The sequence below is a fragment of the Sceloporus undulatus genome, chromosome 3 (genome assembly GCF_019175285.1).
Source record: "Sceloporus undulatus isolate JIND9_A2432 ecotype Alabama chromosome 3, SceUnd_v1.1, whole genome shotgun sequence".
In the NCBI taxonomy this organism is placed as follows: Eukaryota; Metazoa; Chordata; class Lepidosauria; order Squamata; family Phrynosomatidae; genus Sceloporus; species Sceloporus undulatus.
The window spans coordinates 160,967,411-160,986,136 of record NC_056524.1 but is presented as its reverse complement, the minus strand read 5'-3'; the positions used below and the strand labels follow the sequence as shown (position 1 = coordinate 160,986,136).

The 18,726-nt window shown below is 37.9% G+C and overlaps 1 protein-coding gene across 2 annotated transcripts in view; it reads right to left on the bottom strand.

Annotated features, from left to right (window-relative positions):
- Positions 1-18,726, bottom strand: part of WAPL (WAPL cohesin release factor) — a 67,731-nt gene that overhangs the window by 32,592 nt on the left and 16,413 nt on the right. The window contains exons 3-8 of one of the 2 annotated variants that reach the window (XM_042456833.1): positions 13,430-14,467; positions 12,314-12,385; positions 5,771-5,889; positions 4,496-4,591; positions 2,704-2,856; positions 2,334-2,470 (exon numbers count right to left, since the gene is read on the bottom strand). In XM_042456833.1, the coding sequence (XP_042312767.1) occupies positions 2,334-2,470; positions 2,704-2,856; positions 4,496-4,591; positions 5,771-5,889; positions 12,314-12,385; positions 13,430-14,467 (1,615 nt within the window). The remainder of the gene's footprint in view (positions 1-2,333; positions 2,471-2,703; positions 2,857-4,495; positions 4,592-5,770; positions 5,890-12,313; positions 12,386-13,429; positions 14,468-18,726) is intronic. The other variant, XM_042456834.1, reaches the window with a different exon arrangement.

Here is an 18,726-nt window from a genome sequence, read left to right as displayed (position 1 = left end):
TATTTCCCTTGTCCAGTACCTGGCACAGGTCATCAACCAAGGGAATCCAATCTGTCTTTGTTCCACATCAAGGCCTTAACTCACACTAAAATGGGTCTAGGTTACTTGCCTCACCCAGCAATTTCTGCAGCTGAGCCATCACACTCCCAGAAGTGTGATGAAGTAACTGACAGCTATTCAAAATGGTGGAATCCATTTTTTTTAACAATGGTTGTATAATTGCTTCCTTTAGGCATGATGGAATTCTATATTAATGCAAAGAGGCACTGACCATTCTTTCCACCAATTCTGCCAGTCAAACTTTGGCTAATTCAATAAGCTAGGAACGACAAGGGTCCAGCAAAAAACATGGTGGTTCTCACCTCTCCCAAGAATGCTGACTATGAAGATTTTCACACAACATAGTTATATCGTTCCTTTATCATCCCAAAGTGTAGTGGAATCGTCATAACAGATAGGCGATTCCAAAAGATTTTCACATGAGGCTGTTAGTGTTCTTAAAACGTTGATATATCAGAATTCAGCAATTCAACTGTTTTGAAATCGTTTTGTAATCCTTTACTGCTGCCCTCTAGTCTGCATTCTACTGGGCTTCCCCAGTTTTCCACTAACAGCGTTCTACCACTATCACAGCCATTCAGGGGCTAGTTTGGGTCTATTCTGCAAGAGAGGATGCTCAGAGGTAATCACGCCCACTGCCCCAGACATTTCTCCACTCCAGAGATTAACCAAGACATTGACATAATAACCTGCTGAGGCAACATGAAACTCTCCCAAGAACCATAGGAAAGATATTTGTATCCATCAGCTTCCTGTGATAGTCTATCTTAATCAGTGTCCCACACCTGTGGATGTTCTAAGTTGTAGCAAATTTAACATCAGCTGGTAGTGATCTGGCCATGGCAACAAATATATATAGTTCCTTCATTCCCAGATCACCATTAACCAAGCTAGCAAAGTCAAAGGAGAGCCAGTGTGTCCAATTGCCTGAGTACAATCAAATACCCCTTGGGATAGACCCATGGATGTCACATAAGCCACTCCCAAGTGGAAACTCTCAGCGTATGAAATCCTCCAGCATAAGCCAAGAGGGATTCCAACACAAACGCTGAAAAAACCCTGCCTAGTTCAGGAAGAGGAACTGTTAAGTAGCAGGGTAAATTGTACATCAACAGAACCTTTAATCTACCCTAGCCATCCACTTTCAAATGCATACCGTCAAATCTAGTCAACTATGGGATAGGGAACCTGATAAGGAAGATGTAATCACATCTACACCTCCAGATCTCACCTGCTGCTGTTGCACAGAAAATCCTGGTGGGCAAAGCCAAGTCAGACTAACCTTCCCCACCTTGTTCCCCAAAAATAAAGTTTTTGTAATACAAACTTGGTTATTATTCAAGTCCTAGATGGTAGTTATTTTTACCATTCACCGATCTGGCATTCACTATTAACAATTCTGCTTCTGAATTAGTATGCTCCAAGCTATTTCACTTTTTTAAAAAAAACAAGAACCCTGATCTGATTAATAACAGACTGTTTCATAAGTAAGCTATATTCAGATTATGATCACAGTGGTGGTGGTGAAGTATCTTGTGAAAGTGTGAGACCTGCCCAAAAGCAGCAGCCTCTCTCCAGGAATACACTACCCATCAGAATGTATGCTGCTTCATATATTCCAAAAAGCAAACCTTAATTTTGGCATTTTACATAAGAGTCACCATTTTACTATGCCACTGTATATAACGGGACTTAAGCATCCACAGATTTTGGTATCCACAGGAGGCCCTAGAACCAAAATGGAGTGGATAACAAGGGTCCACTGCACATTATTTTGTTTTTTAAAAAATACACATTAAAAAATCCTTACTACCAGTAAGGGAAGTTAAATATTCATCACATATTTGGTTGGAACACTAGGCATTACTTCATTGCTCTTTTTTTAACTATTGGAAGTGTTGCTATACCAACTCTTGAAAATGCATAATTTCAGGGTGAACAAACAGCCTTGTTTATTAGTAAGTATGTGTCAATCTATACAGAATAATTTCTTTAAGACATAAACTGGAAATGTTTTTATAGTAAAACTAGCAATAGCTTTATCCAACTACTGTTCCAACTGTAGCTGGGTAAATTTAGATATTAAATTGCTTTAGAAAATAAATTGCTAAATGTTAATTTGTAAGTGGACTATCTCCACATATGAACAGATGCATGTCTGGTCTCACTTCCCCAATGGCACTGTGTCTTACCACTCTGTATGCACAGAACATATGCAAGCAGGCAAGTATGTGTTTTGGTCAAAGTATTATACCATAACTGAAATAGTTTACCTAAGGCAACGGGTGTTTAGGGGCTGATTGCTCTTCAGTCCACTTAACAAGTATTCAATGTCATCTGTGAACTCTTGATTCTCTCCAAATTCTACTACATCATTGAAGTGCTTCACATGTTGAACAACAGTGTATAGCTGAAAGTAAAGCATACAAACATGCTATTAGTTTTTTATATCTGACAATTGAGAGGTAGCACTTTTTCTGAAAGCATAAAAAATCAATTGGCCAGCTCAGATTGGCAAGTTCTTCGTTACAGACAGGGAGCTTATTCCGTTTTTTAACTAATTCTTTACTTTGTAATCTACCTTATTTTTAAGAACACCTATCATCAAGCATATTTGGGGGAAGTTTCAGACATCCCACTTACTTCTTTGTCTTCTTTCCTACATTTCAAGGCAGTTACTATCTCCTGATAGGGCTGAGTGGGTAAGGTCACAGTTTTGATCACTTTGGGAGGTGGTGCAGGAGCTTTAAACACTCCATCATCTTTATGAATTGCCTCCTTAGAAGATAGTCTTACCTATTAATAAAAAGGATTACAATGAGTAAGTGTTTAAACATGAAACAGATAACAGAAATTATGTATACTGTTGTATTCACATACTGAGATTTACAAAGACATAGCTATAAATCCTCAAAGGCACAAATGAACTGTTTGAAGGAAAATCATTAAATTTCAAGTTTGTGAGGATTTTCCTTTTAGTTTACAGATGAAATGAAAGTACAGCAACATCCTCCCAGTTTAGCTTAAGACTCCAGGCTAACGGAACCACATTTAAACATTTGAAAAACAAACAGAAGCATAAACAAAATACATTTTAAAACATCTGCAGCTGTTAGCTACTGTCTCTTTTATTTCCCAGAAATCCTTATTCATGCCAAGATAGTCAAAGAATCAAGCCATTCAAAACATTCTTACTCTAACAGAGCTGTTTTGTATTTTCAATCTTGGCTGCAGGCTGGAAACATTTTCCACTTACAGTTCTCACCTCTATCAGGCCACTGTATGAACAGATGCAGATTTTAGGGGATGTCTTTCACAGGATATTTGACCAGTAACATTTTTGATGTAACACACTGTGTAGTTTAATTACTTTCTTTACATTTAGCATATTTCACTACTGTATTAAACCCCATTATAGCTGGTATTTTTCACTTCCTTTGCCACATGTTTTATACCCAGCAGATTTCCCTTAAATGATCAACATGCCATATCACCATTCATTTAAGTCTGTGACATGTCCTGTTCTAGTAAATGTGTACAGCTATCCTGTTTAAGGAGGCTCCAATTGCAAAACCTCTATAGTTTGCAGGATTTCTAAAAGAATGTATTGTTTTCTGAAGAAACAACAAGCAAATGTATGCAGACCTACTAATTTGCTGATCTCAGATTCAAAACGTAAGGGTAAGACAGGCAAAAAGTTGTTAAGGAAAGAGCCCTGAATGAATACTTTAAAGTACTTATTAAAAAGTAGGTCAGTAATTCTGGATTTATTCAAATTTCTGCTGTAAATAAGACTTTAATAATACAGAAATGGACACCTGATGTTTGGTATTGTACCAAGATTTATTATACTAGGGTTATTTTCAAACAGATTCAGCACCTCAGCAAAAGAAGAAGCAAGCAAAGCTTGAATGATTAACACACACAACTGTTTTGTTGCATGCATCTGTTCTAGGATCCTACAATCAGTATGTTGCCATTTATCCTTTACCTTGAACTTTTGGGCAAATTTTATATAATATGGAAGATTTAAGATTAATAGAGAGAACTGTATTAACTGAGTTTCACCTAGCTTGTAGGCTAAGATATATAAACGTACCATCATGTACGCATGGTTTCCACTGCATATCTAGGTACAGAACAGTAGGAAACAAACAACCTATGTACACAGGTCAAATAACGACATTCACTTTGCAATACAGAAAAGTTGAATTTTCTTCCTAGTTAAATCCAGGATGGCTGCCATACTAAATACGTATATGCCATAATCAAAGTCTTCTTGACTAATTTTATTTTGTTTTATTTTATTTAGAGTAATAGCCAGCTATACTAGCCCTAAGTTTAGATTTTTCTAGATTTCTTCTCCACCTGAAGAATGATCTTAAATTGATTTTGAGAAACTTTAGGGAAAAGGATGTGAAGACACTGTACTCACTGGGACACTTGGATTTTTCAACACTTGTGGTGCTGGAAGAGTCTCAGATTCTGGCTGATTCCAATGCCTAGCATTGTATACAGCCTTTGTTGGTGACTGTAAAACAGAACAGTTATATATGATTACTTAGACTATAAACAGTTCATTCTTTGTTAATAAACTATTTTCAAAGCAACTGACTTTTCTCAATTTCTTTATCTCAATTTCTTTATTTTTTTCTGTTCATCAAAACTTTTAATTTGAACAACAGTAAAGTCATTTTCTTCCTATATTCAAAATACAAGACAAAAGATATGATGAAAGTGCATTAAAAACATGGTACAACTTTAAATTGTGAAGTAGCCATCTCTAAAAAGCCAAACAAAGTAGGAGGAACTTCTTACAAGAACATCAAATGTTGCATGAATTTCATCCCCTGTCATTCCCCAGGTCTCCAAACTGAACCTTTAAATACTTGAAATGATTTAAAATTCTATGTGATATCTACTGTCAAATAAACTTAAGTCACCCAAAACCCAAGAGTCCTTTCCATGTCTATATATAAGCACTGCCAGGCAACTAAACATGAAAGCTCTCCAAACATGCTATGCTTTCTCTACAGAAACCCTAGAATACGTAATAGCAAAAATGGGAATGGAAGCATCACAGTTCACTGACAGAACTATAATGCAATGGCCTGACTCTAATAGATACTCTGGATACTGGAAGTGCCATAATCGTATCTAGTTAAGACTGTATTGTATTGCCGCTACTGGTCAGAGTAGGCAATGATGAGTACATGGATCATCAACAACTCAATAGAAGACAGCTCCAGATTCCAAAAAAGTAGTCTTCAAGCCATACAAGTCTAGGCAGATAATTTTAATTAATAATAAAAGGGATTTCACACAAATCAAAATAACCAGTCAATATCATGAATTCAACATTTATCCAAGTTTAACACTAAATATGCTTGTGATGTATATTAAGACACAGCTATTACAGTGTACCCAAAACAAAAACAAAGTGGACCTGTTCAGGTCACACAGGAGAACACAAGAAAAATGTTCCATGAAATGAAGTGTGTAGCACACCACATGCAGTTAAAAAAAAACTGAATAGTAACCAGAAGGACTGTGGCACAATAAAACTCCTGAATTTTCATCCTTTTATTACACTAACCTCACACATTCTTTCATGTAGACTTGATACATCAAACTTTACTACATATTACAAATGCCTCTTAATAAAGCACTGATTAAATCATGACAAGCTAATTTCAATGTAACTGCTTACCCTCTTTGGTCCACTAAATATTTTTCTTGTGTTTTCCTTAGATTTATCACCTTGAGAATTTGTGGATTTCTTATTGCTTTCAGGAACACTGGATAGATCTTCTGGAAAATCCAATAGCTCTACAAGTACAAGGATAAGATAAGAAATGAAACTGTATTTTTTTCATGCTTCAAGATGGAGTTTTATGACACTTACTTCACTGAGTCAAAGTGGACATTACTAATTTATTCATCTCTTTCAAATGATGGTTCCAGCCATTAAAACTAATGAACGCAAGACCTTGGCGCTGTAGTCAAAATATCTAGAAGGCACTAGCTGACTTAAGCTGACAGTAGCAAAAGCATTTGATAAGACTGTATGGGTCTTCCTTCCAAGCTTCATCATGGCCACATACACACAAAAAGGCTTAGGTCAGTTGAGACACATTAACAGAGAACATATTACGAAATGTTATGATACTTTTATATCATAATAAGAACTGATGTCCACAAGTCATCTCTAGGCTTACTAACCACATCAGAGTTTGTCATTACTAATGGCATAGAAAAATGGTGCCCCTTCTATAAAATGGCAAAATCGAGGTTTCCTTTTTTATTATTTTTTAAATATTTTCAGGCCATGGATGGTTAAATCCGTGGATGCAGAATCCACAGATATGGAAGGCTGACTGGAATCTGGTTATTTGTTTAAGAGAAAGTTACCATTTACATGTTTACAATTTTTTTAAAAAAAATTACAACTTAACATTTTAAAATCTAATAGAAGAACATCCATTTCCCCCAGCTTGCTTTATTATTAACTCTAGACTAAATCCAATTTTAGTTCCAAACAGAGCAGAGCTACTGAAATGAATAGGACTAATGTGTCATATTTTAGGGAAGCCGTTTTGATTTTAATGGGTGTACACCAAGAGGAACGAAAATTAGATTTAGTCCTCTCCATCTTCTCTCATGCACAAGGATATTCCATTTTCATCTCCTACAACTAATGACTCTTTTGGTCATTGGACATTTTTATATCCTGTAAAGGAATGGAATTCCCATTCAGGTCATATAATACACAGAAATCATGCAATGCATGCTTTTTAAAAATTCTTTAGCATCAGGAAACACTGACTTCTCTGCCTTTCTTGACCTAGTTCCACCTAAACTACCTTATTCTACGTGTGTGTGTGTGTGTGTGTGTGTGTTTACACACACACTGCTCTTCAGCCAAAAGGCTATCGGAGCAGTTTACAAACTGTTAATTAGACATTTCCCTGCTTCCCTCAGGCTTACTTTGGTCAGGGGAATAGAAACTCTTAAACTTCCAAGATGCAAGAGTTGACATTCAGGCTGGATAAAGCCATTTTCATTACATTAAAAAATGAAATGAATGCTCATGTTTGATTTGTAAATAATGTATGAATGCGACAGAACCACCACTTCATTTCTGTAAGACAGCAGGCATAGTATACCTATCATGAGATTTAACTGAAATAATTGCATTTTTAAAAATATGTCCATTAATTTAAAATTGGTTAAAATTAGACGTTTTATCCACTCTGCTTCTGAATGTGCTAGAGCAGCGGTTCCCAACCTGTGCTCCATGGAGCCCTTAGGGATCCACTAGTCAAAGAGGTTGGAAACCCCTGTGCTAGACAACAGTGAAAAGAGGCTTCACATGCCATATTGGGCTTTGGATCAGGCAAAAGCAGCATCTCTTATTACTCCTGCCTACTATACAGATCAGCACGTTTTCAGAAACTCCACCTCCCTTTCCAGAGTTGATAGAGGGGAGGAGTACACCTGCGTGAGAGTCCTTAAGTTTTACAAAAACACAAACAAGCAATTTTAACTGTGTTTGAAAAAAAATGTGCACCAGCCTATAACAACCTACTATTTAATAAAATAATGAGATAGAAAAAGATATGATCAGCTGTAATTAAGCTGCAGCTACAAGAGGAAAATCAGCTCACAGTGCACAGCCTAATGTAAAATGTCTGATGTACTGTAATCAAGCAGTCTCGTTTCAGCCATTAAATCTGGTAAACCAAAATAATTATGATGGCAATCTGGAAGTGCTTAGCAAGCTTGATCAGTGATTATATCCCATCGAGATAAAGATGTCATTATTTAACACTTCAGACACAAAAACATATACAACCCAGGTTCCTCAGTGTTCAAAGTTAATTTGGTGTGCCTGCTTCAAAAAACGCCACTCAATTTGCCTTATATTTCTCATGCACTCAGTTACATGATTTTAGAGCAAAATGTTCACACCCAAAAACTGAACAAATCCTTACAAATCAATCTTGTACACTTTACACTAAGTAATTTCACTCTAAATTTCCTTTAATAACCCACACTTTCTCAAAGTAGAAGATGGGGAAAACATGCCTGCTTAAAAATTTAACCTGAAGACACCAGTGTTGGATCCTATTTACACAGATCTGATATCCAACTGGCTCCCATAAGCCTGAAGAGGGAATTAACAATCCTCGTTGCAAGTAGAGAGGACTCTTGTTGTATAGGAAGAGAGGCAATAATCCTTCAGATGGCAACCTGCCATGCTTATTAGTGATTCAACAGAAGACCCCAATCTTGGGTGGACCATCATTCCATGCCACAAGGCTACTCCTCTCTACAACTGACTCTGTGATAATTATTGCAACAAAATGCAACAGATTCCGTGATATTTATTTATGTGCTTGTTTCCTCCTAACTGCTATGTTTCTGTTGAAAGATGCCTGTAGTTACAGCATAAAGTCAGCAAGAAAGAGTAGGCTACATGGATTAACTGGGAGAGAAGAGTAGAGTAGCACTCTAGAAAAAGCTGTTGAAGCAAAGAATGTCTGCCCTGACAAAATGGTTAAAGGGATGTGCTTCCTCAACAATTCGGGGGGGGGGGACCCCTTACTCCCACTCTTGCCATCAGACAGCCTTCTGACACAATTAGAAAGGTTGCCACTTACACAAGATAACAAAAGTATCTGACCGCCTGATTTGCCAAATCAAATGGATCACCTGGAATACTAAGCCAACTGTGATATTGAAGAAGTTATACATTAGTCATCACATTTTGATTTGCAGGACTGCTTTAAAATGTACTATTTTAAGATACTTGGAAGAGTCTTAAAATTATCGGCTTCCACTGCTTGGAGAATCAGAGTTCCTTCCAATGATATAGAGAATAGAGCAGCTTCACAACTTTTTGAATTAATTTTACACATCACTACATATGCTTTACAAAGGTGCTTGTAATACTTTCATCTCACACTAGAGTGATCTGTCACAGGCCCCCCCCCCCGGGGGGGGGGGGGGAGGATTCACATAAAAGCATTTAACTTTAAGAAAATAATTATACTTTTTTAACATTTAATATTAACATTTTATGTTTGGGACCATCCTTTTGGAAAGATAAGAACACAACTGGGTTTTATAACTAGTAAAAGTTATAATTCAGAAAGGAATTTAGTTAATATGCACTTCCCTCAATCACTTAGTAAAAGTGCTACACACTAAGCATCTCATAATAAGGTCAAAAATAAACAGAATGCTACTCTGCCCAATTATGGACACCACAGTTCATAAAGGATGTTGGGAAGCTGAAGTACATCCAGAGGAGGGTGATCAAAATGGTGAAAGGTCTGGAAATCATACCTTATGAGGAGACACTTAGGGAGATGGGTATGTTTAGCCTGGAGAAAAGAAAGGTTAAGAGGTAATATGATAGCCCTGTTTAAATATTTGAAGGGATGTCAGTTGGAGAAAGCTTGTTTTCTTCTACTCCAGAGACTAGGGGATGAGGCAGACAGGCAGCAAGGACTGGTCTTTCCAGCTGTGATCAGCCCAGGACTACAGTGATCTGACACCAAGAGCCCAGTTATTTCTGCTCCTTTTTCATCTGGTCCAAAGGACTGGGTTGTGGAGCGGCTTCCAGCAGCTTTAAGGGTATAAACCATGTGAACGCCACACCCTCAAAATGGCTGGTAGCTGCTTCTTTTGACCCATACGCCTCAGGCTTAGGACACAGACCAACAGATGCAAACTGCAGGAAAAGAGATTCCACCTAAACTTTAGGAATAACCTCCTGACAGTAAGAGCTGTTCAACAACGGAACACACTCCTTTGGAGAGTGTGGAGTCTCCTTCTTTGGAGGTCTTTAAACAAAGGCTGGATAGCCATCTGCTTTGACTGGGTATTCCAGCATGGCAGGGTGTTGGACTGGATGGCCCTTCAGGTCTTTTCCAACTCTATGATTCAATTTTCACTAGGAGAATCTAACTGGATATGGCAAAGGATCTTTGTAGAAGTTTGTTCCTATCTCTTCTACTTATTTTCTGTAATTCTCTCCTACTCTATGATTAATTCATATTTATTTGGGAGACATCATCCCGCAATTATTAACCTCTTTGTCCTGTCTGCCTTGCAATTCAAGTATACAGCCAGCCCTCCATATCCATCGATTCTGCATCCACAGATGTGACCATTCACAGTGTCAATTGTGTATAATAATAATAATAATAATAATAAAATTTTATTTATATGCCGCCCTTCCTACGATCAGGTAGGTATGTATGAATGAATCCAAAAAGCAAATCTTGATTCTGCCATTTTATGTAAGGGATATCATTTTACTATGTCACTGTATATAATGGAACTTGAGTACCGTGGATTTTGATATCCATAGGGGGTCCTAGAACCAAACCCAGGAAGATATCAAGGAGATACCACTGTATTTCTTGCATTTTACTGCATGAATCTAGGATTCCTCATACTATTGAAAGTGGTTCAACTTATAGATATTTGTACTGAAACATTCAAACGTTAAAATTATAGCACCACTTCCAAGTGCACAACAGCACTGTCAGATTTTCATAGTAATTCTTCACCATTACCTTTACTGGCTAGATGTGGACCAATAGCATTAAGAAAGCCATAATTCCAAATCTTGGTATACAGAACACCTAGCTAAAAACAGACAGATAATTGCTATACTGACTATATAAACTATTCAGAGATTAATTTCATTTTGTTGTTACCTGCACCATGTTAACACTAGAATTCAAAGATACCACCATTTTAGTCTGTAGAATCAGTATGTAAAGAGATTTTATAGCAGCTTTGAGATTAACTAAAGAAAGAAGTTGGGAGCATGAGCTTTCGTAGACTTAAGTCCTGCCACAGGGACTGGCCTGTTTGCTCTATGTAGAGGGCTGACGGGCATTAATGACATAATATGGCATAAATCACATTGGAGGATGAGCGTGTGAAGGTCCTCCTTATATTGTGGGTGTTGCCATTAAGTCTTGTGATGACATTTCCTGGATAAATGTGTGGACAGAGTTGGCATCTTGGTTTGTGACAAGGCTTAGTACCTGTGTCCCCCTCACGACATAGATGGCATATGTAGGGCCTAAGTCTGTCCTTGGCTTACCACTCCACCAAATGCATCTGAGAAAGTAGATTTGGGTCTATGAAAGCTCATGCTGCAAACCTCTGTCTTGAATTAGCCTCAAAGGCGCTACAAGATCTCTCTCTATATATACGTTAACACTAGGAAGGAATATAAAGTTGCTTTAACTTCATTAGTTTTGTTTTGTATCTTAGGCCTGCAGGCCTGAAGATTTCTAATATTTACTAGAACAATCTATAACATATTCAGAACTATGCCCACTCAAAATTAACATTGTTACCCAGGAAACGCTAGAGCAGGCGTGCACAACAAATGGCCCAGGTGCCACATGTGGCCCACCAAAGGGGTTCAGGTGGCCCATGAGGATGTGGAACTATTTCAAAGCCCCTCCACTGTTCAGCCTTCTCCTGAAAAGAAGGTGAGATAGGAGAGGAGGAGGATAGGCAAATTCTTGCCGAGCAAGGCTCCTCCACCATGCTGAGGAAAAGACCAGGCAGCAGAGAAGGAGGATGGGCAAATACTTGCCCTAAAAGGTTCTTCCACAGCTTGGCTTTCTCCTGAGGCGAAGGCTGGATGGGGATAGGTGAACATTTGCAATGTTCCTTCGCTGGTCGGCTTTCTTGTGAGGAAAGGGCCAGGTAGAGGAGGAGGATGGAATATATTTATTAATAATTAATTAATTAATTAATTAAAAAACTATCAGAAGCCAAAATAAGTTAACCTATTTTAATTTTGGCCCCTTCCTACTGCCAAGTTGTGCAGGTCTGCTCTAGACACTTAATGTAAGCAGTGGGTATAGCCAGAGACAGAAGCAGATGCTACTAACCCACTAACACACAACCCATTTTCCACAATACTCACTCCCACACGTCAATCAATTCCATACACACATACTCAAACACGCACACCCTTTCCGCCACCATTTTCAGCAAATGCATGAAGATCAGATTAGGACAAGAGTATTTTATCTGCTCAGCACTAGAGACCATTTCTCTGTCAACTCAGTGAAACTGAGGAGGATGAGATGGAAACTGGGTGAAAAGCAGGAGGGCTGAATGGAGACCTCCTGTTCACAGGAAGTTTCCCACCCTTCAAATATTAATTCCTTCATATTTACCATTAGAGACTTTTAAAGAAATTCAGTACCTTGATTTTTTTCCAGAAAGGCAGAGGCAGTTACTAAGTCTGAGGATTTGTTCTTTAGATTTCCAAGACAGCCTGAGACACAGTACAATGCAATTACATGAAGGTTGTAATATTTTAATAACACTTTATAACCTAATCTTACCAACTTGGATGGGATTCAGGTCAGTAAGCAGCAACTTAGCCAGTTTTCTGGTTTCAATTTAACAGAAATTGCATGAGGCTGCTGTGGAATTCAGTAACAGTTTTAAATATTGGTAACGGATTAAGCACCTGAACCACTTCATACCCCATGCATTCTTCCACCGTTATTAGATCAGTGATGTTTCATCTTCTTTTCCCCCTTTTCTAACATTTAGGTTTTATGTACCAAACTACCAGGGACTTAATCCTGACTTATTCTTACTGAAAGGGGAAAAAGAGACAACCAAACAGGCTCAGTCTCAATTCCATGAACAAAAAATAAAATCAACTTAGCATTTTGCTTGTATTGTAACTGTCAAGTTTTTAAGGATAATACATCTTCAAGAACACTTTAATAAATTGTTCTGTTTTCTAAAAAAAACACAACAAAAACACATTTCTTTATGTACCATTAGTTCCCATGAATACATTTTACCCTATGGGGCCAATCTCACTCCAGTTCTACCTATGCTAATATGCAGTGAAAAGGAATAGTATTAACTTCCAATGCTGATTTCTTATTTGCAGTATACGCTGAGGACAGAAATCCTATTAGGCTAATGTGGTATGCAAGACCCCTTCCATTGAACCTCATTTACTATGAGTCATATAATCTATCTTGGCATTTCATTTTCTCTCTTCTATTTTCTCTTCCAGGGCTTCTTTACAGTCCAAAAAGCAACAGGACTGCCTAAATGGATTGTTGCTAAAAATGTAAACTAACATTTGGGACTCCAATATAGCAAATGTGTGCTTTTGGAACACAACATCAAGAAAATCTGTTTGGTTGTTTGTAATGTTAAATTACACATTTAGTTCCTGACTGACTACAACTTTAAAGGGGTACACTGGATCACAATAATGCTCATATTTTAAAGTAAAACTACCAATGCAGATCTAGTAAGTAATGAAACAAGGGTATCCAAGTAACATTACCTGGATTACTGCTTGATTGGCTGTCTTGTGAATAGTTCTCACTTCCATCAGAACTGGACTGAAGTGAGGAAGAAGATGGTGCTGTTCTTCTTTTATTAATTTTCCTTTCTAACTGCCGATCTTCATCATCATCCTCACTTTCACTTAAATCATCAAAACCAAAGTATTTAATTTTATAGTTTGAGCTTCCAGAGGTTCTAGATCCACCTTCACCACCCCCTCCTTCATCATTGTCATCAAAACCAAAAAATTCCAATTTGACATCTTTTTTGGATTTGGTATTGCTAGGTCGAAATCTAGTAGTAGCCTTTGTTGTAGCCATGTCAGCTTTCTTTCTGAGACGTCCTGCTTCTCCCAGATCAGTAGGTGCAGCTGTGGCAAATTCATCAATACGATCCATTGTGTCTTGTATTGTAACATTACACACCGATAAGCATGATGGATGAAGAACAGTGTAGTCTCTAGTCCTTCCAACTGTCCCTCTAAAACTGGTCCCACTGCTTAAAGCAACTTTTCTTACTGGGTTGAAACCATCAGTATTTGAATCACTATTTGCTTTGGCTAGAGGCTCAAGAGTGCCATCCAGTAGCTTATCAAAATTTGTCATTCCCTGTGATTTTGTTTTGTTAGATCTACAGTATGTCCGACAATTACTTGGCCTGAGAACGGTTTGCATCAGTTCTTCACTAATGGTTTCCTTTGGAGTCTCCAGTTCTTCTTTGACTAGATCTTCATCCTTGTTTTTTATTTCTGAAAGGGATTCATCATCAAAACCTAACAAATATTCTCCTCTTCGGGTATCCTCATTTTCATCTTCCCATTCATATAAGTCAGTTAATAATGATTCTTTAGGATGTGAGGCTTCTGATAACGAGTCTTTCTTCTCAATATGGGAGTCCCAAGAATCAGATGATTCCTTGACTTCAATGTTGTACCCAGAGATTTCTGTTATTCCAGCATTAATTGTATTATTGTCGTCAGCATTCTTGTAGATGAAGTGACTGTTCTCATTGTCCTCACTAAAATTTTCTACTGTATCTACAAAACAAACACCAACAATTAAATGAGTACAGAAGACATACCACAGATTTGAAGTTAACAACATTTTCATCTACAGAGAAGAAAAAAGGTACTGTACTAATAGCTTTTTTGTTGTCTTAATAGCACACTGATTTGATACTATAATCTAAGTTAGTATCTTACTCTCTCTTGAGAAAAAGAATAAAAGATGTCCATTTGCAAAACAATCTAAGCAACTGGCATGGCTGAAAATACAGTCACTCCATAGCTCAAGGTTTTCTCTACAAAAACTGAAAAACAGATTTATGTAACATATCTTGGGCTGGTTAATTATATTTGCTACTGTATCTCCACCCACATATATTACACTATAACTACCTGATAATTAAACATATTTCAGTGTGAAGTAGAATGTTATGGAGCTGCCTGACACAGCTTTGCATATGACTACAGTGGGGCCTTGCCATCCATAGGCTTGCCATCCATGCATTTAAGCATCCACGGATGGTAAGCCTCATTGTCCCCAATGGTGGCACATGCATGTGTCCACACTAGCATCCACAAACACATCACGCCACCACTAAGAACAATGGGACTTGAGGTCATGCATTTTTGTATCCGTGGGGGGCAGAACGGAACCCCCCCCCCACAGATATAAAGGTCTGACTGTACTCTTAATATTTTTTTATCCTAAGGCCAAGCTACATTAACATTATTATGATCCAAACTATTTTTCCTATCATCAGTGTAGGGGGCACTCAAAATTTTATTTCCCTTCTTCCTGCAGCCCTCCACACTACCTGAAAACTAGCCCCAAAGATGTTACAACCTTCTAGATCTAGTTTTGGGGGCATACCAGGGCCTACAGTGTGGAGGAGGGTATCATTCTCAACCTGATTTTGCTGGATTCTATCACTGTACTAGATTCTGCCACTCCATCAATGTTAGTCCATCACTGGATCCGGCCCTATTTCATTTGGCTTTCATGGAATTTGTTTTATATTTTATTGTAGAACTATTATAGGTAGGTTGAAAAAATTAAATACTAAACTCAGCCATGCTTAGAGTATAAGAAACAAAATCAATGGAACATATCAGTCATGACTGTCTGACCTCAGTATTATTTCAATGCCTCTACTCAGAGCATCAATACATCTACACCAAGCCCAAAAGTTCCTTTCTAGGGTTATTTTCAATGGATTTCCCCCAGACATTTAGATAAGAATTATGCATTTACATTTTATACCACTGTAACTTTATAGATTTACAGTCTATGAATAAACATTTATGCAATACTACAGAGCTCGAATAGATGCTTCACAAAAGTTGCTTTGTAACATTTAAATTACTTAACATTTTCTTTTGCACCAGAATTGTAACACTTGCATAGTATCACTGTTAATGATGGTGCAAAAATAACATATCATACTAAATTTTTATGGCAATCACCAATATCCATTTAAGAATTAGTTTGATCATAAAACAAGTATTAGGTTGGAGAAATTTAACTGAAGTACTAACTCAAAACTCATCTGCTTTCATATAAATGTATCATATATACTCAACTATAAGTGTAAGTTAAGGGCAGGTTTTGGGAACAAAATTATAGCTTTTGCTATGACCAATGGCTAAGTTGAGGGTAAAACTTAGGGGTATGTAACAAAGGAAGTAAAGAATGAAGCAAAGGAAAATGATGACATAACTGTTTGTGCTCATGCTAAAGACTGAATGGATGAGAGAGTGGGTCAGTGCTTCCAGGATAGACTCTTGCCTTCCACCAGGGAATGGTTTCTTTTGTATATAAGAGTTAAAGTACAGTATTTACATTGACTGGTGGGTAAGTCGGCCACCTTTTTGGGTCAAATTTTTAATTAAAATTTCTGGACTTAAAGACAATTAGAAAAACAGAGATGACATTCAAGGAGAATGGGGTTGCACACCCTTAAACACAGGTCCAAAACACACTGCAGAAGTAATCCAGTGTGAGACCACCTTAACTGCCCTGGCTCAGTGCTAGGGAATCCTGGGAATCCTAGTTATTGTGATGCCAGAGCTCTCTGACAGAGAAAGATTGAAAAAATCCTACGCACTATAAGCAGCATCAACCATTCAGTAACAGAATTATTTGCAAAGTTATACTGAGAAGGATTGTTATTTTTATTTCTTCAAGAGTGCCAATAAATTATGCAAGCAGAAAGAAAGGTGGGTGAGAAGATGGCAGGTGAAAAAGGCAGTTCATTCTGTTCTCATAACCAAAAAGTTCACATAGGTGTATTATACATCCTCTCCTGTTCTGATCTCACCTAACATTTCTCATGACCCCACCAGCTCTTTTTCAACCTTGGTTTGGACCCAACAAACTCTAAACACCTCTGAGAAAAGAACTGGGCTTTCCTGCTTCAAGCTAGGCCTACTGCCGACTCAATGCAAAACTCTTTTAAAGGTATCACAGAGAGGCTGAATGAAAGGGAGATCTCGTTCCCAAAGCCATAAATCCTTCAACCCTACACTACAGACAGCTGAATTAAAGGCCTGTTACAGACTGCCAAAATAAAGCTGCTTCGGGTCTCTTTGGAGGTATGCTATTTAAATGATGTATGGGTCCTAAGAGTCCGGAGGTTGCGCCAAAGCCACACTCCATTCCTAAGCACTGGAGTGCAGCTTTGGTGCAGCTTCCGGATTCTTAGGATACATGCATCATTTAAACAGCATACCTCCAAAGAGACCCGAAGCAGCTTTATTTTGGCAGTCTGTAACAGGCCAAAGTTAGTATCACAGTTTTGGCATAATTCATGTTGGTATCTTCTGGCTAGTTAGTAGCTGCATACATTTTATCTTCAATTTCAAACTATATTCCTCAGGAAAGGAACAAAAGTGAAAGGACAAGTCTTAAACCACTATATTGGATACAAAGGATTTCCAGTAAAAATGTAACACAATTTATAGGCGCACTGGCAGCAAACTGGAATCCTGATGTCTATAATTTCAAAAAAGAAAGAAAGAACTTTTCCATGACACTCAGAAGACCCATCATTTCAGGTTGACAGGTGCTATTAAAATATTGAGAAATTGCTACCTTACATGAAGAACAGTAATTACCTGCAGATGACAAGTTTTCACATTCTATATGAAGGATACAGGATAATGCTGTGGAACAATCTTGAGGTGTGAGCCAAATAACCTTCCCCAAGACAAGAAACATCCTTGGCCACATGACACAAAGTAAGTCTGTGTAAGCCAATGCTTGCATTACAGTTGCTTCATTTGTTCCATACCCTCCCCTCTTGAGGGGGGGGGGGGAGGCAAAGCAAGGTCCTTATAACTGCCAATTACAGATCAGAAATAACAGCAGGAATTCCTGGTGCTCATTTGCTTTTCCAAGTGGGAAGGCAAGGGGAAATAGAGAGGGGAAACTTTTTTCTAATCTGTGATCAAAGATAAAAGCAAAACTTAAAGCAAAACTTTCATGTATCTTTCACCTACCCAAAGGCTGGTGGCATGAAGAGGAATCTGTGGAACAGGGGACAAGGAGAAGCCTGGGGAATGGAAAGGGCCATGGCATGATTCCCAGCAGGCTACATGGGGAAACCTAGCAGACTGATTCAAACCTGAGGTTGAGAGCACTTTCTCCCCTACTTTACAGTACTTTGAGATATTTTGCATGCAGGTGAATGGAAACTTCACTTCAACTCCTATCAAATTTGTTTCACACTGCTAGTAATATAAATCAGAAGTGTCATGGTAACATACAATAACAGCAGGCACAAAACTTTGAACATATGTGCTAACAATAACTGAAATCAGCTAGCTAGTTCTATGGTGCCCTTTGATCATTTCCAATCACTTTTATCAAAACTGTCTCTTTAGCAACCCTTACTATGCTAGCGGCTGCTCTAATCTTCACGTAACCTTTGCATAACCTTCAATCTAGAATCCTCCCAGCAGCTGTTCTTAACTTCATCCATGCCATAACATGCTTGCTTTTTACAGCGTGATGGTTAGATATTTCATGGAAAGGTCAATAACGTGATTATCATTAATATATTGTATTATAAATTTTATTTACAGGACTAACGCCAACTTCCAATTGGAATAAATAGTATACACTCATCCCTCCACATTCACTGGGGTTAGGGGCATAGGATCTCCTTGAACGTGGAAAAACAAAAAATAACAAAAGCACTATGTTTTTACCTGAGAGAACACCTCTGTAGGAATCTCTAGGTCCTCCAGTGCAACTCTAGCCAATATCTGCCAGACATTGACCACAGAATTGC